This window comes from Scophthalmus maximus, chromosome 19, assembly GCF_022379125.1.
Source record: "Scophthalmus maximus strain ysfricsl-2021 chromosome 19, ASM2237912v1, whole genome shotgun sequence".
NCBI lineage: Eukaryota > Metazoa > Chordata > Actinopteri > Pleuronectiformes > Scophthalmidae > Scophthalmus > Scophthalmus maximus.
Window position 1 is genome coordinate 17,260,686 of NC_061533.1, and position 27,636 is coordinate 17,288,321.

The 27,636-nt window shown below is 44.5% G+C and overlaps 1 protein-coding gene across 2 annotated transcripts in view; it reads left to right on the plus strand.

Moving 5' to 3' along the window:
• Positions 1-7,545: 7,545 nt before the first annotated feature.
• tcf7l1b (transcription factor 7 like 1b) overlaps positions 7,546-27,636 on the plus strand; it is a 33,579-nt gene continuing 13,488 nt past the window's right edge. For both annotated transcript variants that reach the window (XM_035640563.2, XM_035640564.2), the window contains exons 1-3: positions 7,546-8,563; positions 8,784-8,856; positions 8,975-9,102. In XM_035640563.2, coding sequence (XP_035496456.1) covers positions 8,378-8,563; positions 8,784-8,856; positions 8,975-9,102 — 387 coding nt within the window. In that variant the 5' untranslated portion in view covers positions 7,546-8,377. The remainder of the gene's footprint in view (positions 8,564-8,783; positions 8,857-8,974; positions 9,103-27,636) is intronic.

The window sequence follows — 27,636 nt, forward strand, 5'->3', positions numbered from 1 at the left end:
TCTTTATGACCAAATAAATCAGGCTGGTGCCAAATGGGGAAAAAAAATGGGATTAAAATTCCCCTTTCGCTGTCTTGAGGAGCCCAGCTGCACTGCACTGTTTGTTTTCCACAGTGAGGTGCAGCTGCAAGAGCCGAGCATTATGGAGAGGTGGGCCAAAGCAAAAAACAGAAATGACTTATTTTTATTGGCAAGCACCTCCCCGTTCAGTGATTATTGTGATAATTGTACAGTGGTATTAGAAAGCAACAGAACAACAGTCTGGTTAAGATAATGTTAATGTGGTTACACATGCTTTACATGTAATATCTATTTATTTATTTGAGTGGCTCTTTTTCTCCCAACTCAATTCTCACCGCAGTCTATTTATTAAGCCATACTGTACCAGCTATGTGAAGCACACGAGTGACAACACAAATAGTGACTGTCACCAGAATACAGAGAACGATTATAACTTTTGGAAAGTTGATGGAAACCCTGTGGAGCAACATGTGCAGCTATTTTAACAACCGCAGGTGAGTGGCTAGACATTCACACACAAAGGAATGCGCGGCAGTCAGAGAGAGAGAGAGAGAGAGAGAGAGGGAAGTTTCATTGCACCAACAGTAGGGAGAACGCAGGGAGAAATGTGGTCCAGCAGGTAAGACATGTCTGTGAGCAATAATAACCGAGGCAATGGCTCTCTGTGATTCTCTCTAAATGCTTTCTGAATGTAAATGAGCGTGAAAACCCAGCAGGTTTGTGAAAGCCCACTCTCCCATCTGAGTGCATCACTTGCTATCTGCCCTGATCCTGGAGCAAAGTTCGTCAAAGAAGAGAGGGAGGTGGGTTTTGCTATTATCTTAAATATCCATCCTATCTCATGTCATCTACCTTGAAATGCCTCTCTCTCTCTCTCTCTCTCTCTCTCTCTCTCTCTCTCTCTCTCTCTCTCCCTCTTTCTCTCTCTCTCTCTCTCTCTCTCTCTATCTCTCTCCATCTCTTACCCTCTTTCTCTCTCCTCCACAATCATCTCAATTTTCAGTTCTTAGGCTTTTAGATGTGTCTGATCAGCACGACTCAGTTCCACACCGCCTGCACATCAATTTTACTAACAGCAAAATATGGCACCAATTTTACCCCCTGCATTAAAGAACCAGAATAAAATGCATCTGCACTTTACACACACACAATTTTTTTCTTTCACAGCTTAAAAACAGGAACTAATTGTATCCCAAGTTATCATAGCCCTTAGAAAATTATCATATGTCACTGATATCTCATAATTTGAACTTAAAATCAACTTCAAGGTAAACAGCAACTTTGTTGGACATGCCAGCTGGTAAGCCTTATCACTGACATAGGAGAAAAATCAAGAGTAAAGACTTTGGTAGACACTCAAAAGAGCAATGTTACTGTAAAATTTGGTTATGATTGGCTTTACATACTGTTCTTCTCCACGGCAACCCCCCGCCTCCTTTGATTGTGCACACACCCACACACACACACACACACACACACACACACACACACACACACACACACCACCACCAGCTGTAGACATTCAAGTATGAGGCAATCACCAGCAGAGCGTTGTGCAGTAATTCTATGCAAGAGAAAATGTACAGCCCACCACATAAAGATGATGGTTTTCGGACTGTGTGCATTATTCTGACAGATTGAGTACTGGAAAAAGTCCTTGTTGAAAAGAAAATGAAAAAACCCCGAAACGAAACTGATAATAAGTAATCCATGTGAAAAACAAAAGTCCTCAAGGACTGGGAATAGCTTTATCCTCTCCTGTGGATACACGCAGACAAAAACCAGCAAGGTCGCTAAAAATATGCAAAAGACTTGTGGTGTAGTTTCCCAAGGCCAGCAAAGGGAAATAGACTGACAGTTTCTCCCTGACCCCTTTACTCCCCCCGTGTAACCTCCTAACAACCCCCACGGGGGATCCTGTCTCTATGTGTAAAACAGACAGTCAGAAAGCATCCTGGAAACTTTAGAGCCACAAAAACAAGAGGGCGTGAGGAAGTCCAATAAGCTTGTATGTAGAGGACTCAGTCGGGAGATAATCTCGAGGCCACACAGACCAGGCGCCAAGCCCATAGAGCCTAAAAGCTCTGCGGCCCGGCCGAGCAGCGTGATCATTGTTGTCTTTGGAAAGCAAGCAGATTCAGTGAGGCCGGTGGTGTGAAAGCCACCTCTCTTCTTGAGTGTCTGCTCCAGACCCTGTTGTTGACACACAGGGCAGGTGCAGCTGCTCTCTACAACTGCATCAAGTAGAGCCCCCTCGACACACACACACACACACACACACACACACACACACACACACACACACACACACACACACACACACACACACACACACACACACACACAGGAAGAGAGAGAGCGCGCAAGAGCTTGGATGTCACAAGACAGGGTTATATGGACAAAGACAAATCTACCATTTTCTTTAATATCTCGGCAACAATCAGCGAGGCACTGCTGAGTTAACACAGGGCCCACAGAGATGAAAACAATGGCTGGATTCTTCTGGCCTGAAGATGGCTATGGGAAATGGCAGGGATGCCAGGGCTGATAAGTGACTGAGGGGCTCAAGTTACTTCCAGCTGTCTGCAGCCGCGCATGCCTCAGCGGAACGTATATGGTTCACGCATAATGCAAACCATTTCATTTGCGTAATGCTTATATATATATATATATAAAACAACACTAACCTCACGGACATATTAAATAGAATCAACAGCCTCTCACTTGGGCAGGGTTTACATCACAGGAAAGAATCTCCAGTCCTCCGAGGAGCAGTGCAACGCGTCCTCAGCTGAGAAAACACAGACAGCTGAAGACTGTGACCTTGTGAGCAATAATGTTAACTTGATCAATAAAACCAGGCAACAGCAGAAAAGCCTGCTGCAGCATCTGGAAAGAGTCTGATTGATGCTTTGGGGACAAGAGTCAGTTGCAGAGCTGTACATTGTAAATGGTGTCCACGAGGACCCGTTGGCATTGATAGTTTGGATTGTTTTTCTCCCCTTAAACCATAGAGGACAGCAAAATTAAAAAAAAAAAAAAAAAAGGATATTTGTCTTTTTGTATTTAAAAATTTTGGAGACGTTAAAGTTTATATAAAATCAACCCCATAAAATGAAGTATTTATTACAGGCTGTTTTTTTTTTTCTGCAATAAACTGAGTTACACTGAAAACTAGTGCCACGTTGCATTAGCATCACCTCAATACCTGTGAGGGCCCCTTCCTGTCCATTTGGAAAATATAAGTATATTTTCAGGCTGCACTCCAAAGGGAGAGTGCTTTTGGCAGCCTTTGAAGTTCACAGAAATAATGCTCCTTAAAAGCATCCTCTGCAATACAGAAAAAAAACATGCACATGTATTTCAGTCAAGAGGCCAGAGTGAGTACTTCTTCACAAGAATGTAGATCCGCGCTGGAGGACTTGGGCATTTTGGATGTCTTTTAAGTCTCATTATGTTATAGCCTTTGCGCCAGCACCATTGATTAGCTTTACAGAGTAATATTCGGTCATTCCACTCATTCATTCATTCATTCATTAGCTACACGGGCGTTTGTGAGCAGCTGAAGTGCTGATAGCGATGTGTCAAGTCAGGCCATGTATCACGGAGTTAACTGTCCTGTTTCAGGACCCTTCAGGAAAAAAAGATAGGACAAACGCAACCAAACACCAGAGAGAAGGAGAAAGGCAGGAATAAAACTTTGCAACAGCCTTTTATTTTCCCTCTACTGCACAGTTTAGTGTGTCAGTTACACCCTTCAGGCAGTAAAAACTGTCATCTAATCATATCCTCACACAGTCTTAAATGCCACATACGCCCATACCAGCCTGGAAAGGGGACCTTTCTGCGGATTACAACGGATATGAGGTTATTTTTGTGAGGTCCATGATTGCAAGCGACGCTCCCTTCCCGCTTAGTGTGATGACTGAGGAGGTGAGGTAATACAGCGGCGTGGTGATGCAAGCCAGTTGTGCAGATTCACCAGCTCTTTGGATGAGGAGACAAATGCTTTGTTTTTTATCTTTTCGAATCTGTCGATCCTTCTGTGACGTCGGAGCGAAAGTAGGGGAGTATTTCAACCAAATATAGATGAGGGGGATGAATCGAAGCAGTGACTGGACCAGGCCTTTTTTTTTGACCAAAAAAAGGTGTGAGTAGGAGCAGTAAAATATTGAGGAAGAGACCACATCTATTATAATTCTTCAGGACATTTTTTTTTTTTAAACTCCATCTTCCAAAATGAAAGATGAACAAAACCAAATGGAGACATTCTGGAGGGCTCTTTGGATTAATGAAGGAGCCTGGGCACGCTTCAAATACAATCAAGTGATACCTAAATCTTCTGAAGTGAGATGGAGGCAGCAGTTTCACATTGTGTGATCTGACGTGTCCTCCACACACTTTAACCAGAATTATTAGGGCGCTTGACAGGGAGGCTTTGGCCTGGCAGGACGTGTTGGAAACACTGCAGCACATCAGAGGGAAGGCGAGGGAGCTGCTTTTAACGCCTCGGAAACAGTGAGGCAAAAAACGTGATGAGGAGATGGGAATTACTGCTGAATTAAGCACCACTTTGATTGGAAACTGATTGACCGATGGTTGGCAAAACATGAAAGGATGACCTTGAATTCTCCAAAGCGAGTATGGATTGGCAAACAGCATCTCTCCCTCTCTCTCTCCTCCCTCTCCAGCTTTCTTTCCTCTACTCTCACTTTCTGTCAAACACACGCACACATGCATGCGCACACACACACACACACACACACACACACACACACACACACACACACACACTAGTGCACCCTGACAGGAACACACATCACATAGAGGGACACACATACATACACACACACACACGTATTGACACACAAGGAGTGCTCCATCTCTGCGTTTTTGCTCTCTCTCTTTAGAGAGAGAGAGAGAGAGAGAGAAAAAAAAAATGAACACACAGGCACGTACGACAAGCCAGAGTTGAGAGAGCAACTTCAAAGTAAGGCAGATGCAGGGACAGCATCCTCTGAATAAATTTTCTGGCCACCAGTCGATCTGCCCCCAGGCTAAGATTGTGGCTGTTCGCATCTCTCCTGACCCCTCGTCAACTCCCAGTTAAAACCAATCCTGCTCTAACAAGGCAGTCGTGGGACAGAAGGGAGGGAAACCAACTGTACTGTAACCATAAAGGAGGATGCACTTCTCTTTCTCACGTCGCAGGTGTAAGGAAATTCATTTTCGACAAACATTTCAGCGTGACACTTTTTGAAAAAGCATGCGCAGCCGATTTGATGGAAAAATTGGTTTAGATCGCTTTGTTTTTCATGTAATCACTTTGTACCAGCACAAAATACTTCAGGTATATAAAATCTATCTGTCAGTAAATGTAAAGGTGTGATTCTGTCCACAAAATACTGATACTTTCCAATCAAAGCAGAGAGTTACCCATTATTGTGAAGTATTTCCATGCCAGCAACAGTTTAACAATAGGCATCATTTTTTTAATTGAAATGGTGGCCTTCTGTCTAATTTTTGAATAAAACGTCTGAGACGTATTATTTTATTTATCACAGAAGTGTCTCACTGTACTATTCAGATAAGATAAGATAAGACGAACCTTTATAAATCCCCCAAAGGGAAAATTTTAAATTCAACACAGCAGCACATACGTGTAGCAGCACAGGGGAAAATGTAATAATACAATAAAGGAGAATAGAAACAGTATCTAAGGTAACCGTGCTGCTATAACAGTAACAAATACTGTATACAATCATGTGCAATGTAGTTACAGCTTACTGCGAACAAGTCTATTCTGCAGTGGTGCTCAATGGCACACTTCTCAAAGCGAGGTGTGAGAAATTTCTGGATTTAAGAGACATTTCTGTTCAGCAACTGCCTATGCACGTCATTATTATTTTTTCTGTGTTGACTCGTTTTAATATTTTATTTCTTTATTAATCATTTATAAGGGTATGGTGCATGAGCACAGAATGATTGTAATTGCACCTGCTGGGACATACACAGTCTATTACATTTGTGACATGTGATACATTTGTTTTGGGGGGGGGGACAATACAAAGCTGCATTTTCTGTGTTTTGTGCTAGTTTCGGGTATTATGGGGAAAATATAATGGAGTTCAGAGCCAAATGAAAGGGTTGCATCTTAAATTTTGGATGAACAAAACAAACAACAGTCCGAGCATCATTTGGAAAATACACTGTTACATTCTCTGCATATAGTCTAGCCCAGAAAAACAATGATGTGCAACCCTGAGGGCAAATGTTCACCTGTGCGTGTGTGTGTGTGTGTGTGTGTGTGTGTGCAAGTGCGAACGTGTGATTCTGTGTATAAAAAAACTCAATTTTAACTACCCTGCATGCAGTTCATAGAAAATGCAGTATGCAACCACAGTATAGCTTGCGTTTAACTGCATACAAATACACACAATGATGTGCGCGCACACACACACACACACACACAACTAGGAGGACTGGGGATGTAATGAGGCCCGTGGAGACACTGCGGAATTGTCAGTCAACACTCAGCTTGCTGACATGCAGTCGACAGCAGCCTGTCGACTTGCATCAGAAGTTTAAGAAAAGTCTGAGGTCCAGTGCATGTGGAGTCAGAGTTGGGGCGAAGGTATAGGCCGGGGGGGCCGGGGGGGGAGTAACTGTTCCAAAAGAATACAACTCAGCAGTAAAACTCGTGTGTGCGTACACACCCTGGGAAACTTTGCAACTACCAATGCTTTTCATTCCATTAATAAAAGGCGATGTGCAGGTTACTCCGCACAAAGAAATAAGGCAAAAAAAGTTTCAACCACTTCCCTTGTTCTTCCAAGGCTGCTCGCAAAACCTGGAGGCCTGGTTTTGTTCCGCAAACCAACAATGAGGCCAGAAGCAGTAAGAGAGAGAGAGAGAGAGAGAGAGAGGGGAGAGGGGGGGTTCAGAGGCGTGTTGCCTCACTCTGTCATGCCCATAGTTGTGCTATAATAGGCCATGCTTATCCCAGGTGTTATTGCGCTTTATCTTCGCCCGGCGCATTGTTTCACGACACGCAGACATGCAATTAACATGGCAGTGTGTAATTACCACTTTCTCAGCGGCCTGTCATTTTCACGCAGACGGAGGGCGGTGTGGTGTCGGCCCTCGCTCGCCCTGACAGCACTGCGACATATCGCCACGAGATCTAACTTTTACGCACAGTTGGATTAAAAACTTTTGGGGGGGGAAACCCATCGTGTGTGTGCATAATCCTCGTGTGTTCATTTCAACATGCACGGGGGGGGGGGGGGGGATTTAATATTTGATGGCACTAATGATTAAACAAAAATAATTGAATAATAATAATAACAACAATAATGAGTGCCATTCATCCCTCCCCGTTAAAATGCGCTCTGCTCATTTCGCTGCGCGTCGGAGGCTTGAGGGTTAAGAATAAAGCTGATCTGCATGGTGGTGAATGAAGTGTCGGTTTTCAGCACTAACTCCTCCTCTTCGAACGGGCTGCGCTTTTCTTCCACTTGAACGACCAAGTAGTTTTCAGGGCGCATTCCCCGGCAGCGATGTGGAGGGAAAGGGCGACCACGTTCAGCTGAAAAAAAAGAAAGAAAGAAAAGAATCTATCCTACGCATCGGCTTTTTGTTTCTCTTTTTTATTTTTAAATAGCTTCTTTTTTATATATATTATATGTACGAGCTTTGAGTTTGTTCGGGGAAAACGTACAAGGCGTCGGTTTCAACTTCTGGGAAGAAAGCAAGCGAGTCAGAAGTGAAGACGGCTGCAGCTTTTTTTCGCCCCCTTTATTTATTTTTTCCCCACTCAAGCCATTGTTTGGATGTCAGCAGATGAGATCGGACGTGTTCCTTCTTTCTTGAACAACATCTCCGTTCTTGGGATCTGTTGAGTCCGGAGCACAGAGTCCATATTCCTCTGCAGCACAACAAGGAGACGCACACACACACACACATACACGCACACACACACGGGGGCCACAAGTTGTCCACAAGCTGCGGAGAGGAGGCGAAACTTTGCCAAGTCGCTGCGCATCCGGCCGCCGACGCCAAATATTGATCGATATTGTCTACCGGCGCCCGTGTTGCAACTCCAACTGTGGATTATTGTTTTCGCAAGACTCGCCATGGACCACGGGACCGCGTTCAGGGGATGAGAAGGGAGTTTTGAAACATGAACAGTTCCTTGTAGTTTGGCTGCAGTGCTCCAGTGGCTCGTTTGGACTACACATATCTGACAGAGAGCGCGCGCGCGCGCGAGAGAGAGAGAGAGAGAAGTAAATAGTTGTTGCGGACTGTTTCTTTCGTTTCCCCCTCCCTGATTAAACACATCCACTGGTGTGCCAAAATGCCACAGCTGAACGGAGGCGGTGGGGATGACTTGGGGGCCAACGATGAAATGATATCTTTCAAAGACGAGGGCGAGCAGGAGGAGAAGATATCCGAGAACGTGTCTGCGGACAGGGATTTGGATGATGTGAAATCCTCCTTGGTGAACGAGTCGGAAAACAACAGCAGCTCCTCGGACTCGGAGGTAAGGACCGTGCACACGCACGCACACACACACACACACACACACACACACACATTTATAAATAAATATATATATATATATATATATATATATATATATATATATATATATATATAGTCGTTCTCCACGCTGCACGGCGCCTGGGAGGGATGTGATTTAATGGTGTTGAAAGTTTCAATAGTTTCTCCCCCTCCGTGTGTGTTTATTCTCTCCTTGTCAGCAAGCAGAGAGGCGCCCCCAAACCAGAGCCGACTCAGAAAGTTATGAGAAAACAAGAGACTACTTCAGCGAAGGTAGGGAAAGAAAAAAAAAAGAAAAAATCTCCATCGGTACTTTGTGTGCTCTCTCTGGTGGTCGTGCCTTTACGCGCGCGTGTCTCCGCTGACCCCGACTTTCCCCTCATCCCTGCAGCTCTGAGGAGACAGCAAGATGGTGGCTTTTTCAAGAGTCCTCACTATCCCGGCTACCCGTTCCTCATGATCCCAGACCTCACCAACCCCTACCTATCCAACGGTGCCCTGTCCCCCAGCGCGAGAACAGTAAGTGTCCCTGTGGATGTGTCACTCTGTATCTGTTCTTGCTTCATGCGATCGCACGCGGCAGGAAAGGAGGAAAAAAGAAAAACTTTGGCCGTGCGTAAAAGTTCCTTGTGCACTGACAGACCGCCATATTCCCTCCGAGTGGCCTCTCAAGGAGTACTAACTACTTCTTTGTTCTTTTTTTTGGGGGGGGCGGATAAATTTCTCCCTGCCGCCCACCCTCGACATGGCTTGTATTTGACAACCTCTTATTCGGGCTCAAAGTTCGCACACATTAGTCAATCAAAAAGGATTTCTGCCAATTTCTTACAGAAAATGCACTGCACTGCTCCTGCCAGATCTGAATCATATACTTGATTGTGACCTCGCCTTACTAAAGCCGGTTTGATCTCATGTGCTGTGTGCCCCATGGGGACTCATACTTGCTGGAATTCTTCTGAAAATTGTTTCAGAGTTGCAGGATATATATATATTTTTTAATTCGCCTACTCCCTCTAGATTGCTTTATGGTTCCTCGGGGTGTTTCGATGGGAGCCACTTCTTGAGTTTGCAGCCTGGTGTCTTAGTATGTTTTTTAGATCCTCCAGACCTTGTGCACATATTCCCGGTGGAAAATTTGAAAACAAGACGGTGTTCCCTGAAGCCGTGTCCTACAGTAATGTACAATGTAATACCTCACTTTGACACACATGGGAGGCATTTCACCGCAGGATCATCCTCCAGAGACTTTTAATGCATGGATAAGGCTGACGGTCCTTCGTAAGGACGTTAGTGTTGTTGATGCAGAACTTGCAATGATTCATTTACCTGTTGCATATTGCTGCATTACAGCAGTTGTTCATGCAGTTGTAAAAGGCCTTATAATACGTAAGACCAACTGTATGCATGGGCTTGTTTGCTGCTGCTGCTGCTGCTGTGCAATTTTTTTCCGGTGTAGTGTTATCTGGCTATAAATATCACATTTAGCATGGCCAACAGTAGATTAGTGAAGAGCTGAGACTTTACAATAATTTGGCAGCAGTAAGCAACGATGAAAACATCCACGATTGAGTCACAACAGCATGTTCATGGAAAAGAAAGATTTCACGCTAACGTCAAAGAGCATCTTATATTAAGTGATGATAAAACAAATGCGCAACAATTTAAATGCTGTTTACGCTATTTGGAACTGTGGCCCATTAAATACAGTTTAAATGGGACTGTGCAAACTTCCTTGAAATAATCCCCGCTGGAGAGCCGAGTTCCTCTGAGCTCATCCATCCCCCAACTCATGTCACACCCCCCTCAAAAAACAAGTACTTTCGTTAAGGCCTGGGAGGCATCTGACTGAAAAGACCCCCCCCCCCCTTTTTTTCTGTCTCCTTTTCACTGTTCCGTGCCCACTCCCCTCTCCTCCCTGTATCTTCCATTCAATTAGAAAGGCGTTAGTTGACCATTGTTATTCTGAGCAGCCTTGATGGCTTCATTGGAGGTCTCCATTCGTGCTCATTAACTAAATGGCTACTGTGCTCACACTAGGTCACACATACCAGTGTATAGATCGTCTACCTCCGTGCTTTGGGCCACAGGGGTTATTTTAGGAATAATGCCGTCATTATATAATTTTGTCCCTGAAAACTTTGGTAGACATTTTTGGCACAATGCAGAAAGAAACCAAATGGTTTAACTATAAGGTCACTCTTTGGAGCCAACTCGATAGTCTAATATTAGGTTTATTCTGTGTTTTTAGCAGCCTGCTATCTCCTCTCTGCTTTGTTTGGACTTGTGTCCGTCGTATGAAAGCCTCAAACAATTAAAATGGCTGTTCTCGCTCCTTGTGGCAAAGTAACAAATATTTGGAGAGGGTTTACAATTTGGTGGTATAATCCCCCATATTATAGGAAAAAGAAATGAGGTCAACGGGACAGAGGGAGCTGACTGTGTCAATCATCACTGTGGCAGAAAACAAGCAGGCGGACAATGGCTGGCATACTTAGCAGATGTCTCAAGGCCCCCGTATCGCTCTGGCTTAGTGTGAATGCAGTGAATTTGATGGATGAGAGGTTGGACTTAATACCTATTTAGGCTGGAAGGCAGGGGTTGGTTTGTGTATACCTGTGGATGAAGCTGAATCCGGTCAAAAATACTGGATGATCTATACCAGTTGCTTGCACCCACAACTTAGTTTCACCAGTTAGCTCTGCAGTTGCGTTTAATCATGCAGTATCATTCTGTGGGATGTGCTGATGGCCTCGTGAGATAAAAATGTGCCCACTGGGTAAACTCATTTGTGTTGCCACCTCTCTGGTCTTGGGAAAACAATTAATTTGTCTTGGAAAGCCCTGCTGTTAGTGACGGATTTGTCTTGTAAGTGCCATGGTATGTGGTCGTACACGTGCTGCACGAGACGGGGGCTGTTCCGAACACCAAAATTCCCTTTGAATTAAACGGAAATTTTAATATAATTTAGCTTTCAGCTAGTCTAAAAAAAAGAATAAGATATTAATAAAAAAATGTTTTAAAAAGAGGTTGCGCACAATGTAATCGCAATCAGGGTGTCTGCGGGGAAACAATGCCATTTTGGTTTTGCCAAATGCGGCTAACGTTAGCAGCCTTCTTTCCTTTCAGCCCGACGCCCACATGCCTGCGCTGAAAGTGGGTTACGCATTGCTCCGGTAGAGCAATTATAAGCCAGTTTATTCAATGCAGCCTACATACAACATTTCTAGATCAAAATACTTCCAAACGAATTAGGTTCTCTCTAACAGATCACGTGATACTAGGCCACATGGCTTTTATTTCCAGATGGAGAGCTGCAGTTTCATGCTGTGGCTGTGGGCACAAGGTGGACCTGAATGTTTTTTGGAAGCGTAAATAGAACTGTGTATACATTTACATTTTCCGCACTTATCTATTTACAACTGTCTCTTCTGGCCTGACATCGTTGTACTTTTGCGTGATGATGAAGATTTGTGAAGCAGTATAATGCTTACGTACATGCCAGTATTGAAAAGAACCCACTGTTAAATAATAGATACAAGCTGTTGCGAAAGCGTCTTCGTGCAGTGATTTCACTCCGCAATGTGCTACATGAAGGATTTGAGGCCTGTACTTTTAAATTTGGATGTGGCAACCCTATCATGAGCAATGAGAGACAGGCCTTCATGAGATCAGCTCAGAGTTCCCCTGGGGGCCAAGCATAACTGATTTAAAGCCTGCTCGGAGCTGACATTCCGCTGTAATCCACCGAGAGCTGAGGAGGAGGTTTTATGTTTGCAGAGATGTTCCACCAGACTCCTGCCTGCAGTGGGGTGCGGAGCCAAAAGAGTTTTTTCCTACAAAGTCAGCCGTGCGAACACAGCTTATTGTTTGTCGATTCATTCATGTGATTTTCACCACATTGTTCCTGCAGTGACGGACTAGTGCCGGATTTAATTGGCGAACATGCACTGAGCTTGACGCCATCTCTTGTCAGCTTCATCAGCACTTTGAGATAATTCGGCTAGTACATCATCATCGTCATCACTAAAGAGTGAAATGCCTCTTGTGTGTGAGAGGTTGCAAGTAAGTGAGAGCGAGGTTAGCCACTCAAATATATCTTCATCAAATACGCAGTGGAACACTTGAACTCCCCGAGCATGATTGTTGAATCGAAAAAGTTGTGTGAGATTGAAATATGAATGGCGAGCTTGTATGAGTCTGAACATGTCAGTGGCAACGTTTGCATGCCCCCCCTGACTTCTCCCCCCCCCCCCCCCCCCCCATTCTTCCTGCTGCTTTTGGTGCTTAAAAATGTTCAGACAAAGAAAAGTCAACACAGACATTGTCCCGCCGAATAAAAGGGCCTCTCCCTGCATAAGCAAAGCCTGTTTGTGTTGAGGTGTCTTTTCATCAGGTGGCTCCCTCGGAATTTCGCTCACCTTGCTGCGCATGTGTGTGAATGTGCACACATGCATCCATGCGTGTGCTGCACGTTTGTGTGTGTGACAAGTGTGTGAGTGCTGAGGGTTGGGGGGCGGGTGGGTGGGCATTCAGGTGAGGCTATGTGGATACTTGTGCAACAGAGGGAACAGTGTACAGGGCTCACATTCGGACAACCCTCAGTGTTGTATCCCTGCATGTTGGCGCACAAATATTTTTTCTGCCAAGCGCTGTGTCAACAGAGCTAACATTTTTGACTCGGTTTATAGTTTTTAAAAGATTTTTTCTTCAAAGCCAAACACATCTACATCCATTTTGTGGCACTGTTCAATTAGGACGAGATCGCCAAACAACCGCAGAAATGCCATCGCTGGCAAAGGGCCCTTGCCGGGAGCGATTCATTTTGATAATGAACTCTTTGCTCGTGCTTCCGAAAATTAAATTAAATTTGGCAACAAAAAAAAATTTTTTTTTAGAAATATTAAATTAATCTTGATTTTGTTTGAGAAGGAAGGGAAGATGTTTTGGATATAATTTAACATTTATAATAGAGGCATTTTTTGTGATTACCCATAAACTTTAAGGGAATTTAACAACTGCATGTCTCAGAAATTAGATTTATATTATGCAGGGTTTATGAAGGTCAGGTGTAATTGGTGTAAAACAAACTTGAGCAGTGTATAGAGGTAATTTTATTACCATAACATATTTCTAATGTTCCACTTTACATGCGCTCACATAAAAATCACCCAACAAATCACTTGTTATTCTGTGTAGATTAAGTGGCTTCATGCAGAACCTTTCTTATGGAGTTTTACATGCAGTCTGCATTTTGTGTCCATGCTCACTTCATCACATCACTCGGGTAGAACTGTGCGAAATGGTGTCAGTCCCGCTCTGTATCCCTCCTTGTTTGGTCTCAATGGAAAGCAGGAGCTGGCGTCAATTCCTCCTGCTACCCCATAGCCTGCTAGTTCACTACCTTACCCACCCGCCCACCCTTCCGCCTGACATTAGAAATTCTGTTTATAGCGCTCTCTGGCTCTCGAGCGCGGGGCCCATCAGGAGCATCTCAGCACCCTTTGAGGAATGGATAACCAACATCTCCCCTCTCCAGCCGCAGACTCCCCATGTTCAGCGACATCAATGAATCCCTTTGATGTGCCAAGATGAATATGTGTGCAAATGTGTTTTTATCAATTTATGTGTTTTTCTCATTTACTATGTTTGGCCAGGGCTGCTGTGTAGTTTGTTACATCGCTTTTTCCTCCTGAAAATTTGGGCAAACTTGTGTTTGAGTTGAGAGAGACATTTGGCCAGAGGAGTACATCTCTAACTCACCTGAGTTCACTCCAAGATTTCCACCTTTTTCTTCACGGCTTTGACTCTGTTTAAAGATGTTGACCCTGTCTCTTCAATATTCTAACGGACAAACTCCTCTCGCAGAGCTAGATCTTTTTAATGCAAAAAGCAAAAAGTCTCTACCCATTCTTAGAGGAAACTGCAGGTCATGTCCAAACACATTCCGCAAATTAAAATCCTTGTGTAGTGACTGGTCAGTGCAGGGTTTAAGATGGTGGCTGAGGCGTAGGGAATCCAAAGCTTGTTGTCTCCAAACAGATGATTTTAGCCAAAAAGTAACAGAAACGTTTTTTGACACAAATTGGATGATGGAGGTGGAGACACGTTTCCCATATCATGTGAATACCAGCTTTTGATGTTGGTGTTAATGTGAAGTGTCAGTGAAGGCAGGGTGAGGGTGGGGGTGGTTTTATGGATTCATCAGGAGGTTTGTGTAGTCAGTCTTTCTCCCAGGTGACTACAGTCCCGAAACTGTTTTTGGTCATCAACTCATTTATCCCTTGAAAACAAACATGAGCTTTGTAGTTTCTATTCTCTTGATTTGCATAAGCTGAACATGTATCAATTAATCTTTTATGTGAGTTTAGTGAGTTGAAGACATTAAGGTGCTGTAAAAAAGTACTCTTACTTTACCTCTAATTTTACTCTAGTGGAATTAAAATGACTGATAAGTCAGATAAAAGTACGCAGCAGGTCAGTGAAAATCTAATCTGAGTAAATGATAATGCGTAACCTTTTTTTGAAAGGGGGGGGGGGGTGGGTAGATATGCCAATAATAATGACAGATCTTGAAAGAATAAAACAACAGAAAACGTGGAAATGTAAAATCGTCTGTGGCAACAGCAGTCAAACACAACCAAAATGCTCCTTTGCATTTGTATTTACTCTCCATGATTTACAACAATCAGTCATGTTTCACGCACCAGTCGAACCTCACTGTGAGTCTTATACTCGGGATAGTCGTCCACAATCTGCCAATTTCTCGTTTTTTTTCTTCTTCTTTCCCACTCATGCAAAATATGACCGGTCCACATAACCCCTCTGTCTCACTGCACATTTTCCAATTTTTCAAAGCACAGCCGAATGAGTTCTGCAGTCGAAAAACAGGGACGATCAAAAACAGTAGCGGTATTTCCCGGAGCCCAACATGCTATATTGCCATTGACTGTTTCATCAGACCGTCAGTTCAACACCCACAAGCTCACAGCTTAAGAAATTACTAAAACAATTGATCATCCAAATAATAACAGATGTTTATTTATCAGTTTGATGATTACAGATTGTTTCAACCCACCAGACTGATGATGGACATACTTGACGTATCTCACTGATACGACTGCAGAAGGGGGGGGGGGGGGGGTGGGGACAGTAAACAGCGCTGTTTGGACTGTCTCATAAAAGTGAATGTGGCCCTTCTATACCTATAACCACTACTGTTTAGCTCACATAAAGAAATGTTTTCCCTCCATAATTGTACCTTAAACGCTTCACTCCATGCTAATAAAACGTGATTATACAGCAGGAAGAAAAAGAAAAATCGCTAAACAGGGTTTCATCAGTCTGGTATTCCAAGCAGCTGTTTTCAGTTTAGGCACTGCAGGCAGCGGGAGAGGGAGAGCGAGCAGGCAGGAGGAGAGATTGTTGATGAGATGTGGTGGTGGGAGCATAAACTGGGGCAGATAGGGGTCCTGCAATTCCTTTGCCTGTTATCCCGAGGTGGGCCGGCTTCCAGACCTTGAGGCCGTCACAGCCCAATCAGCAAACAGCAGGAGTCTATCAGATCATGCACGTAGCATCAGTACTACTGAGATTTGTATCGGGCTTCGCTTCAGTTCAGATACGGGGCATTAAAAAATGCTCCCGCCCTGCACATGGTCAGTCAAAGGCCATGTCATGCAGTATGTGTAGTATCAGTGTGGTTGTAGTGGTCACACTAAATTAAGCAGTGGATGGATATCCGTCGAGGATGAGGTTAGTTGACAGCGAGGAGAGCAGCTGTTTCGTCTTGTTGAAGTTATAAATCAGTCGGGCTGCTTCCCGCTGAGTTTGTCCCTGTAACGGCGAAGCCGTTCGGGGACTGCTGGTGTGGCTCATGTCCTCTGACGGATACATGTCACGTCCACGCATTTGCACCCGCAAACACGTGCGACCCACGTCACGCGTTTCTACATGATTGGGTTCGTTTTTCGATCGCCTCGATTATTACTGATAAAATAACATCTTGCCTTTCCCTCTGTTTTTTTTTTTTACATTTCAGGTTGTCGCGTGGATCTGTCTGTGGCTCCACAACATCAAAAATAGACTGAGACTTGCATGTACTAAAAACTTACAGCTGCTACAGCCGATGGTGCAACTTCTGACGTGCCATCTGTAATTGGATTTTTCTACCTCTGGCTCTAAAAACACATGTAATGTTTGGCTGCAATATATCTTATGGAGAGCCACAGGAGAGCTTCCATGTTTAAAATAGGACACGTGTTAGTGTGTGGTTACAACATTGATATTAAAATAAAAATGATACAAGGGAAGATGTGTTGAACCTAAAATAAGGGGTAGAAATATAACTTGTATGGGGTGTTGCGTAGCCATTGCTTAATTTATTAGTCGTATCTGTAGTTTTGAAGGTAAGACCAGTAAAAACACAGTTTTTCAGTTATTTGGCTTTTTAACTTATTGTAAGCGTCCCTTTACTCTCACGGTAGTCATACAAAAACAACACAACAAAAATGTGTTTTATTTGCGGAATAACAATGGGGTTGTCATGATTTATTTGTTATTTAGTTATATAGTTCTGGCTGAGTGTGTGATAAAGTTACACCGTTGGTGGGCCAGCCGAGTTTTTGGACTTTTCCCATTGGCCGCTGCTCTTAAGAAAATGATTGTCGAAACTCTTTTGCAACTTTGTTATCAAAAAAAAAGAATACACCTCGCACCAAATCTGGCGACTCCTAGGACAAACGTTTGCCACTTTCCTTAGAGGACCGTCGCCAGAACCACTCTGCAGAGTGAGAGACACGCCTCGTGCTCAGAGAGGCGGAGCAGCAGTTTGTTACCCAGAGGGAGGCTGTGCGCCGTGTGAGAGACAAGCGCTGCTTTCACACATGCGCTGCAACACTGAACTTCTCTAGACATTACCCAGTGGAGCTGGGTGTGTGAAAACAAATGTCCGAATCAGTTGAACCGGGCATGAAACGAACTTTACCCTGCCACTGTCTTGTAATCTCCAAAAGAGCCCACATGCAGACGTTATGCAGAATGCAAACGTGACACAATGACCTCATGAATATGTTAAGTTTGCATATTAGCGTTCCCCAAAATTTTCAACTACATCCTCAATTTCGCACACATTTATGACACACGATCCAGTCGAGAACTGGACCTAATCCTGTTAAGTTATGGTTCGATTGAAGTACTTTGGCCCAGGGTATGATAGGAATAGGTTGATAAATACATAAGAGCAATTTTCCCATGAGATGAGGCCACATATTGATAATCAGTTAACCACTGGGTGCCCCTTGCTTCCTCCAGTTACCCTCATAAACCAATTGTACTTGTTAAGAAGTCACAATGTTCTGCAGAGCAGCAAATTCGATTAAAGCCCAGCAAAGGCACAAGTCATCTAAAATGTGTAGCCTCCTTATCTCGGTCCAGACTTGTGGATCCTGTTAGAATAAACAGCAGAAGCAGCAGAAACTTCTGATGGGCTGATATTTTTACATCGGCCATGGCCTCAGGATGCATCACTCTTTCCTGACCTTATCTTCTCAATTTAAAATTATGAGGTAATGTTCTTGATTAGTTATGAGTAATGGCTGTGGTTAAGGGCCTTGTGCTCCTCAGACATAAGACACTCTTTAGCGCGATTTCCCCCTTGTGACTGCCTCAGATGATCAGCATGATTGGGTTTCTTTGTTCTGAGATTTTAGGATTTGATGTACTCAGGTTGATCTTCTGGCTCCTCTCTTTTTGCAAAAAGAAATGTGCGTTTGCCAGCGCGAGGCGAGTCGTGTAGTAGGTGGCAGCGATGCACGGAGCAGGGTTGGACGGCAGCTTCCGAGCCTCCGCTGACATAATCCCTCATCCATTTACATGGCCGGATACCAAATCCCTACAAATGTGACTGACTTATTTGCTTCAAATTTAGAGTAGCTACATTAGAAAAAAAAAAGATCTAATCAGCCCTATATGACATGGAGTAGGCCAAGGAGCCCTTTTGTTTGATTTGTACATGGGATGGAGGGGCTGGCTATTGGAAATCCCTGAAGCAGGCTTTAGGGGCAGGTCTGATTCTCGTGTGAATTGGGGAGGCTCTATAGCTCTCGGCTGACTTGACTGGGGCTGTATGGGTGTGTTGGCAGGGGGAGCGCCGGTCATGAATAGGGTCTTTGACTACCTCAGACTTGCCCTGAAAGGCAGGACAAAGACCCTAGGGCAACGGCTTAGAGCCTCACAGCTGAGCTACAGAATGCTTGGCCCAGTCTTCCTCCCTCCTTGCCTGATTTAAATACTACAGTGGCTTTCAGCATTCTGGCGACGGAGGCTCGCATTCACCGCGGCACATTTACCATCAACTTTCTCTCTGTTTTTGTTTACTGTATGCTAATGCTGTCGCTGTTTACGTAACCCATTGTATAGAATCCACCAGTGGTGCAGGGGGGAAATGCATCAGTGACTCCTAAAGCTGCCTGAATATTTGCTTCATGTTGCTCTTATTAGGCAGAATTTATTTTGCTGCAGACTAACTGCTGGCATATGTGTCCCACTGCTAATCACATCTCCACTCTGAGTCGTTAATTATGAAACATTCCTGCGTATCTTCATTCAAGATGGTGATGTTGGCGCACGACGAGGATGTAACTTGGTGCACACCTCTAACTGCTTGATTATTTTTGACAGATCTGTGCGACTCTTCAGCCTCGGGATTTGCAGGGGTAGAATAAAAAGCCATAAATCTTTTCTGCAGTTAATGGGGTTATTTGAGTCCTGTCCAGACACTCTCTCCCCACAGAGTGTCTAGTTTCAGATGTCACTCAGAGCTTTGTTTGCCTCCCAGGGTGAAGGGTTAGAGGTCAAGGTTCAGGGCCAGTTGGCTGAGTGGCCACAAAAGCCCAGGCTTCCCCTCAGCACATCCGATCTCGTCTTCCACACCAACATGCAGCCACAATGAAGGGATCAGTTTGCAACATTTGTCTTCTCTTATTATAACGTTAAATACATTTTCACTCATGACATGTGATTATATGGGTCTGGTTCACAGTTTCACGAGGAGCTCGTAAAACTGGCAGGGATTTTGGGCTTTAAACTATAATTTTTTTCATCGTGCAATTATTCAGTTACAGTTCTCGTTTTGTTTAATTGCGTTTGCTGTCCAGCTCCTGTGTTGCTCCTAAGTAAACATCCTTTAACTGGTATTTAGTTTAGCAAAAATCCACTTTTCCTTTGTCGACATTAACAAATTTAGAAGTCAGTCACATCTCTGTATCCCCCCCCAAAAAAGAAGAAAAAAAAATTCTCAGTTTCTTTGTTCAAAACCGAAACTTTGTGAGCCCATGGCCTCACCCTCATCGGCCCCCACCCACAATCTCAACTTTTCTCCTTGTCCTCCCCCCACCCCCCACCCAAACATATCCTCCAGCCAGGTTTATTATGCCGTTTCACGCAGACCAAAATTGCAGCTGCATGGAGAACAATCTGGAGCACATTAGCCCAGGCGCTGTGATTTATAAATTGTTTCTCAGGCCATAAATCCCTGCTGTAATTGTGCACAAGCACCTCTCTCTCTCTCTCTCTCTCTCTCTCTCTCTCTCTCTCTCTCTCTCTCTCTCTCTCCAGTCGCTCCCCCTTCGTTCTCCCAATCTCTCTCTCTGACTAGCTTACAGTTTTTGGGTTAACACTTAATTGTTTGCAGAAGTTTGCAGATTGCATTGAGGAGTAGCTTGTTGAATCGTGGCTCACTTTTGGGACTCACAGAAAAAGTACTTCATGAAAGATAAACCCTTCTACTTCTTGATTTTTTTCTTTTCTTTTCCTGAACCTCTCTTTCACGTGGTATGAGCGAAACGTCCAAAACGGGACGTGAGCATTTGTCTTCAGCTGCATGTTGCTGTGGTCCGCGCTCTGCATTCCTGAATTCTGTGTAATTTTAAGGGGCCTCTCCTAAACTCTGTCCCTGGGAATCTGATATTTACAGCAGCCCCTGATCGTAATCACCTTGCCGTTCTCATTATATTGTATTGAAACTGAAAGATAGCAGCAGCTGTACACATTGTATTAAATAGCATGTCCAGCCTTGAGTTCTCAGTGGTCTGGTTAATGTTGTGAAGACAAAAAACTGAAACAGCCGACATCAATCAATGTTAGCTGGACAGAAATGTCTCTCCTTCTGTCAAAAGGATTAAAAAGTAATTCATGAAATATCAACAGATGAGAAAAACTGACATTGATTGGCCGTCCTTTGCTCATGTTTCCACCCCATTGCCTTGCTTCGCTTTCACCTCGAAGAGGAAGGGGACTGCATGACCCAACCTCATGCTCCACAGACTCTTTCTCCCACCCTTGAAAACCTATACGTCCTTTAGTGGGAAATGTATTCTGTACAGTGTTTCAGACATGTAAGACGAGCCCTCGGATGTGAGCGTGAGCGGAATTTATAGCCAAACCCATCAGTAGATCATGATTTAGCACTCAATATCACTATGTGCAGCATGAAGCCTCTGGATTTCAGCGGGAATGACTATTACAAATGTTTCAGGTATAAAAATGAATGCTTTGGCGACGGTCCAGACCTCCCTGCAGTCTGCTGACAATGCACATAACTAATCCTCGGGAATGTCATGGTAGTAACTTGTGCAGTGCGTCGCACTTGGTAGAGGTTTCAAACTGCTCTTTCTTATTCGGTTAGATCACGTCTAACAATGACAAGCATTCTGAGGGTATTTTCAGTGGCAACGTGTTTGTCTGCTAGCATGGGAAACAAAGGCATGTTGAAAAAGTTGATCCAACTTATTTCTTGCTAAAATTAGCATGTTTACACGTTTTACTATGTTCGTCTTGGTCACGTCCCCAAATGTTTCTAAAAGTGTTCATAAACGATAGGGGCTTCATTTCTAACAGTCGGTTTTCTGTGTCCCTGTGCGGCGGGACCGGGCATACCTGTGGGTGACTGAATGTGTCTGTGTTTGAGTAGGACAGAGCTGGACGGGGGGGGAGGCGGGCGGCGGGCCGAGGCGGGGAGGAGTAGAGAGTGAAGTGAGTGGGGTTAGCAGTGGGGTGATAGGGATGTCAGGTAGTAAAAACTGAGATGAGGCAGAGCCCAGAAGTCTGCGGGGCCTGGAGATTTGCGCCTGCCCTCGGAGAGCAAACACAGGAGGCATCTGCAGGCAGCTGTGTGAATGTGTGTGTGTGTGTGTGTGTGAGAGAGGGGGGGGAGGGGCTGCTGCCGCCGCCGCTGCTCAGGACAGGGGGTGGGGGTGTGGAGCTGGGTGGTGGTGAGGAGAGGGAGCGAGGAGGCGGGGGTGGACTTGCAGAGTGAACACAATCAGCCCTCTGTTTTCATAAGACTTGTGGTATGTGAGAGCAGAAACAAATGTGTTTAATTTAGGCCCTTTTTTTCTCTCTCTCTCTCTCTCTCCCTCTTGCCTTCTCCACTACACCCACTTATGCCCACCTCAGTTTTCTCAAAACGGACTTTTTCCCCCTTCAAGACGCTCCGTTGCCTCTCCGGCCTCTGTCAGCTGCTCCCAGGAAGTTAAAGGAAGAACCGAGAAAAGCATACAAAATGAATAAAATATAAAAAGAGAGAGAGAGAGGGAGAGAAAGAAACAATCACCCACTGTGCCCTGTCAGGAAAAAAAGACACACTTGTGGCAAATTTATTCAAAGTTACTCTTGGAGAGTGGGGGGTAAATATGTTTCTGCAATTTCTGGAAAAAGAAGAAAAAAATATTATTTCTATGTCTTCACCAAGACTTTGGAGTGATTGCTGTGCCGTGGTATTCGCCCTGTTCAGTGTGAGGGGTGCATGCTGGACTTATTATTGCCTCCTAACTGCCTTGGCAGGAAACTCTGCATTATATTGGTAACCCATGCTGTCTCCAGTCAATTTGTGTTTGGTCATAAATGAAAAATTCAGGTCTCACTTTTGTGTCATCGGCGTAGACTCGGACACACACACACACACACACACGCACGCACACATTTTTATTTCTAAGTTGAGCCTTACTGTAAACATCCAGCCAGCCTCTGGTAACCACCTCGTGTTCTGGAGTTAATTATACAGACGTTTACGGCTGTGAATTTCAATGAAACGGGGCTACTCCCCAAACAATAAAAAAGTTGCGTTCCTCTGCGACTGGACAAACAATGCCACGGGACATGGAAAAGGAGGACAGCTCTGACTTTTGAGGTGTAGCCTGACTTGACATCAGATCACTGTGACATTAAGAGGGGCCGTCCGTGACAATTGACAGCAGATCCCCCAGGTACGGGAAACCACATAACGGACTCCACATAATTGACTGGAATAGCTTCGCACCCTCCTCTCTGTCTTTATGAGATAGCCTCGCTCTTACCAGATGCATAATTATTTTCCTCTGTTTCTAATTATACAGTGAGTTTTATGTGACCTGCTGTGGTGCTTGTGTAACACAATTACTCACTTATTCCCAACTTCAGCCTCAGTTTAAGAACTTTCCTGGAGCTACACCTGAAAGTCTTCGAGGCAGCCCAGGAACAATGGCGGCTTCATTCAGGCACTCATACGAGCTCCATGATAACACTCAAGATGCAGGAAGCAATAACTTAGGATCTTGTCTCGCGAAAGGAAGGGGAAAAAAACAACAACTGAAACAAATAGTTGCTTGGGTTGCAAAAAAATGCAAACTCCTGCTGCAGTCGGAGCTCACTCACTCACAGGGATAGAATGTTAAAGGAGCTTGCTTGGGGGGGGGGGGGGGTACTCTGTTAATGCTGCTTTATTACTGAAACAGCAGTAAATTCACTCCCTGGACTTTTCGAATAAACCAAGTCTGGCCTTGTACGGAATATGTATGAGGCAGTGTTATGGTGCTCAGTGAGAATTTAAAAGTTGAACCTTGGAAATCTTTTGTCCAAAATACGGACTACAATTCATATGCAGCATAGTACTATTACAACACAAGTATTGTGTTGATGTTGGAATGAAACGTTTTTCAATTTGAGTATGCTACATGTAGAATGGCCTGCAGACTGAGTGTGGAACCATCTTGGAAATCTTGGAAAAACCTTGACGCCGTGTCGTTGGGACCTCCCTCGTGCTGCCTCCAATCTTCTTTTTTTTTCTTTTCTCTCCCTCTTTGCACTAATAGTTCTTTTGTGTACAAGAGCATGTTAAGAGGCCAATGAGCCTGGCCTTAATAGGCCACGTTACCATAGAAACCACAGCACTCTGGTGATCTGACCTTTGACCCAGTTTTTTTTTACTGGCTGTGAAAAAGAGAGCAGGACGACCAACCGGGTCACAATAGACGCCCGGCAAATTGAGGGAGTACCCCTGTCATAGTCACTTAACTTCATTCCTCTATGGGCTAATGGACACTTCAAATGTGGTAGCCATTAGCAGTATGCTATCTCCACTGCAGCACCATAGGCATGTTGGGGGTAATATAATGTAACAACAGTCTTCCTTATAGTTTTTTAATGGATGTCTGATGTGACTGATTAGAATTAAGCATCTAAATGTTAATGCTGTTGATCCACTTTCAGGCGGAGGCAGCCAAAAATGATCCAGGGTCAGTAATCCATGCATCAGGTTTGGATTAAAAAGAGACTCAATTCTATTCGGCAGTCACATCGTCGCCACGTTTTTTTGGTTGCTTCTCTCTCCTTGTACGGTCATTTCAGATGGCTTTAATTAATAACTTCCTCCGTGACTAATCTGCTTACTTCATAGTGGACCGGATAAAAAGGACACGGTCCCCATTCAGTGGCCCAGTAGTGCATTGCGGGTCCGGCCAGTTGAGCTGCTTGTCGTTTCCCCATCAATTACACACTAATTAGCACGATGACTGCCGAGGTTTGCTTGAGAATTGTCAATGAAATTGCCGCTAATGTTGGCAAACAATGAGCCTTAACGCAAACTGTGAGTCAAGGCGGGGAGCTACTTATCACACAGTCTTTGTCCCGAAAGCTTTTAATTGTGTTTCATGCACAGATCAGGTTGAGGTGTCAATGGCCCCGCATGAGCCGGCCATATCAGCAGAGAAAACCAGGGAGGGACTGTTGTGTCAGGGCCTGACTGGGCCATTGTATGAAGCTGTTGTTCATATGGGCAGGGGACAGTAATTAACACCTCGGCCCAACGGCAAGCTGTGTGGCCCATTTGTTTTCTGTTGGGGGGTAAAAGAAAACAATGGGGAGGGGTTCTCCACACAGTAGGTGATTGACATTATCTGCTGGAGCGATCCGTGGAGGCATTCCTGCTGCGCCGCCATTCACCACAAGTTGAGCGTAGCCATTTCACAAGCGTCAGGCCTCGCCTGAGCCACCAAATACAGAGTCACTCTTTTATTTGTTGTGTGCCTGATTGTTTGCTCCTGATTGATTGAGTTAATCCGATTCAGCGCAAAGGTCTAGACGCATATCTGTTTTCAGGCACTCACAGTTATTCGGCTTTCTCCCAGAGTCAAGCAATGTTTTAGGAATGATTATTGCAGGATGGTATTATTCACCGGGTGTAAGAAAGTTATTCAAATATTTTGTAATATTTTGACTTCAACTCTGAAGTCGGCAGATAGTTGCAAGCAAAGTTTGGGATTTGTTTCTGTCCTTTTGGCAGAGTGTCTGACTTAGTTTGACAGCAAATGTCCAGACATCTGTCTCTGCTCCGTGCTCTGATGTTGGCTTGCAGTATGGCACCACACACTTCAGAGAATGACAAAGACTCTTGGCCGGGTTGCGCGCCGCTCTGTGAGAGCAATGTAACAATTAGAACCCAGCTCTGGCAGGCCACATGCCCCAGAGCATATGTTGTATTCTCTCTGTTCGAAAAACCAACAGGGCTCCAGTGCCGCTTTTTGGAAAATTTCAGTGGCATCACTGCCACCTTTGTCGCATCTGGGTCCCGTAAAAGTAGCACACTCGACTGATGTCTATTCTGAGTGTTGGAGGCAACAGGAAAGGCTGGAAGACAATTAGAGAGCTACAAAAATGGATCAGCTACACTTCACTTGAGTTGCACATTTCTTTCAGTAGTCCGTCCGAGTGTGTTTACCACGGCCTCCAGCTCCCATGCTGAAACAGACATTGCCATTGAGTCCCGACCATATGTCTGTTTGTGTTTCTCATAAAATAAGGACATGTGTGAAGCATTACTAAATGTCTTGCAGTGAACTGGATATGAGTTTAGTTCATTGTTACAATCTTTTATTAACATTTAACATCACTTAAGCCATCTCATAAATCCCAGCTCTGTCCCAACTTTTCTCTTACACTTTCATTGTTTTCCCGTCTCTCTAACACTGAGAAAGTTTTTTGCTGAGCAGCACGGCCTGCAACTCCTCGCCTTTTTGTTTCCTGAAACAACTCGTAGGACCCGGACGCCCTCCCTCTCTCCGTCTCGTGTGTTAGTGAGCGGTGCGCTGCTCTAGTCTTGGCTGAAACTGATGTGACAGTGTGCGGCTGGCATTACCTGGCTGGATGTTTCAGGGGAGTGTGTGAACCGTTGCTCCATGGGGCACGCTGGCAATTAAAAGAAAAGTAGTCGCTCTGGGAAAAAAAGGGCCTGGGGGCATGTTCCTCAGTCTTGGCAGAAGCTGTCAAATAAGGGATGGATTGGGTGGGAGAGCCGGGTTGGGCACGGCCCGGACCAGAGCAAACGCTCACAATAGCGCTTGTTTCATTTGTGGAAGGACTCATGATTGACATAGATTAGACAGAGAAAACTGCATTGTTTTGGATTTTCTCTCTGGAGAGTAGCATTCATTAGGGCACCCTGCACACAGCGGAGTATAGTTTCAATAGGGAGCTAGCAGCCCCTAAAAGCAACTGCCTCCTGACAGTTGTATGGACCTGGGCCCATTAGTTGGAAACTACGATTCAGCCTTGAGCAGTATGGTGAAAATGAAGAGGGCTGATGTCAACTCTAAGAATTCCCCCCTTTTCGAAGGGAAAAAGGGTCCCCTCCCCCCTTGCCTCAGAGCTCTGTTGGACCCCAGCTGTCAGGAAACAATACCCTCTGCCTGCTCCGACAAACTCATTCCTGAAAATGTTTTTTTCTCCCTCCCTTGCTATAATGTCTTTTCCATTTTTAACCCACAGCCATCCAAGCTTCCTTCCTCCTTACAAACCCGGAGTGATGAATGAAGTTTTAAAAATCAAATCCTGAATGCGTGACTCGTCCGGTTTACTTGTTTGTCATCATTAATCCTGCAGCGACTTTTGAACAGTGGACAAAGCCTTGCATATATTCTTTGAGAGGGTTTTGTCTGTCATTTTTTAAAAAAGTGTCAGATACCTTTTCTTGTCTTTTCCATTCATCAGATGTGTGCCTAAGGTGGACGTCAAACTGTTTGTGCATAGGAATTCATTAGCGCAATGCTATATGAATGACAATAGCATACGTTGCAGTGATTACAGTGGAGTCAGGGTTAGATTGTGCAACCAACTCATAATAAACTCCCATGCCCCAAAAGATAACTTAGATAATGAACTATGATACCCGTATGTGTCTGGACTACATGGGGTTGAGTGAGCAAAGCATCAACTACAATTTGAATCCCTTTTGATTAATTTGAAATTGTACCAGGGAGAAAAATCAACATGCATGACAAGCTGCTGTATCCGGTATTTAAAGTGATTCATAAACCAGATGGTTGAGCCGTGCTTTTTTGGAACTCCGGCTTCATGCTATCATCATTGCTGGAGAACAAAAAAAAAAGGGCTCAGAGCTTGTTGTATCGAGCTGTAAATCACAAAAAGAATATTCTCAGCTCCTACGTCACGGCACAGCGGCAGTAATAATAAGACAAACTCTTGGTGAAATCTTTGTGACAAGTTAGGGGGGAAAAAAAGAGGGAAGGCAAACACTTGCACAACCTCTCATGATAAGTTTGATACATATGTGAAATACAGCGATACTAAAACTATGTTTCGGGCAAGAAGGCCAAACCGATTGAGACGGACAGACAGGTGTTACCTTCGAGTCCGCAGCGCAACCTTTTTTTCGCTGCTGTGTAGACGGGGCTTCCTTCCAGCTGTCTCTTCCCGGCCCCTCAGCGATGGGCGCCCACAGCTGGC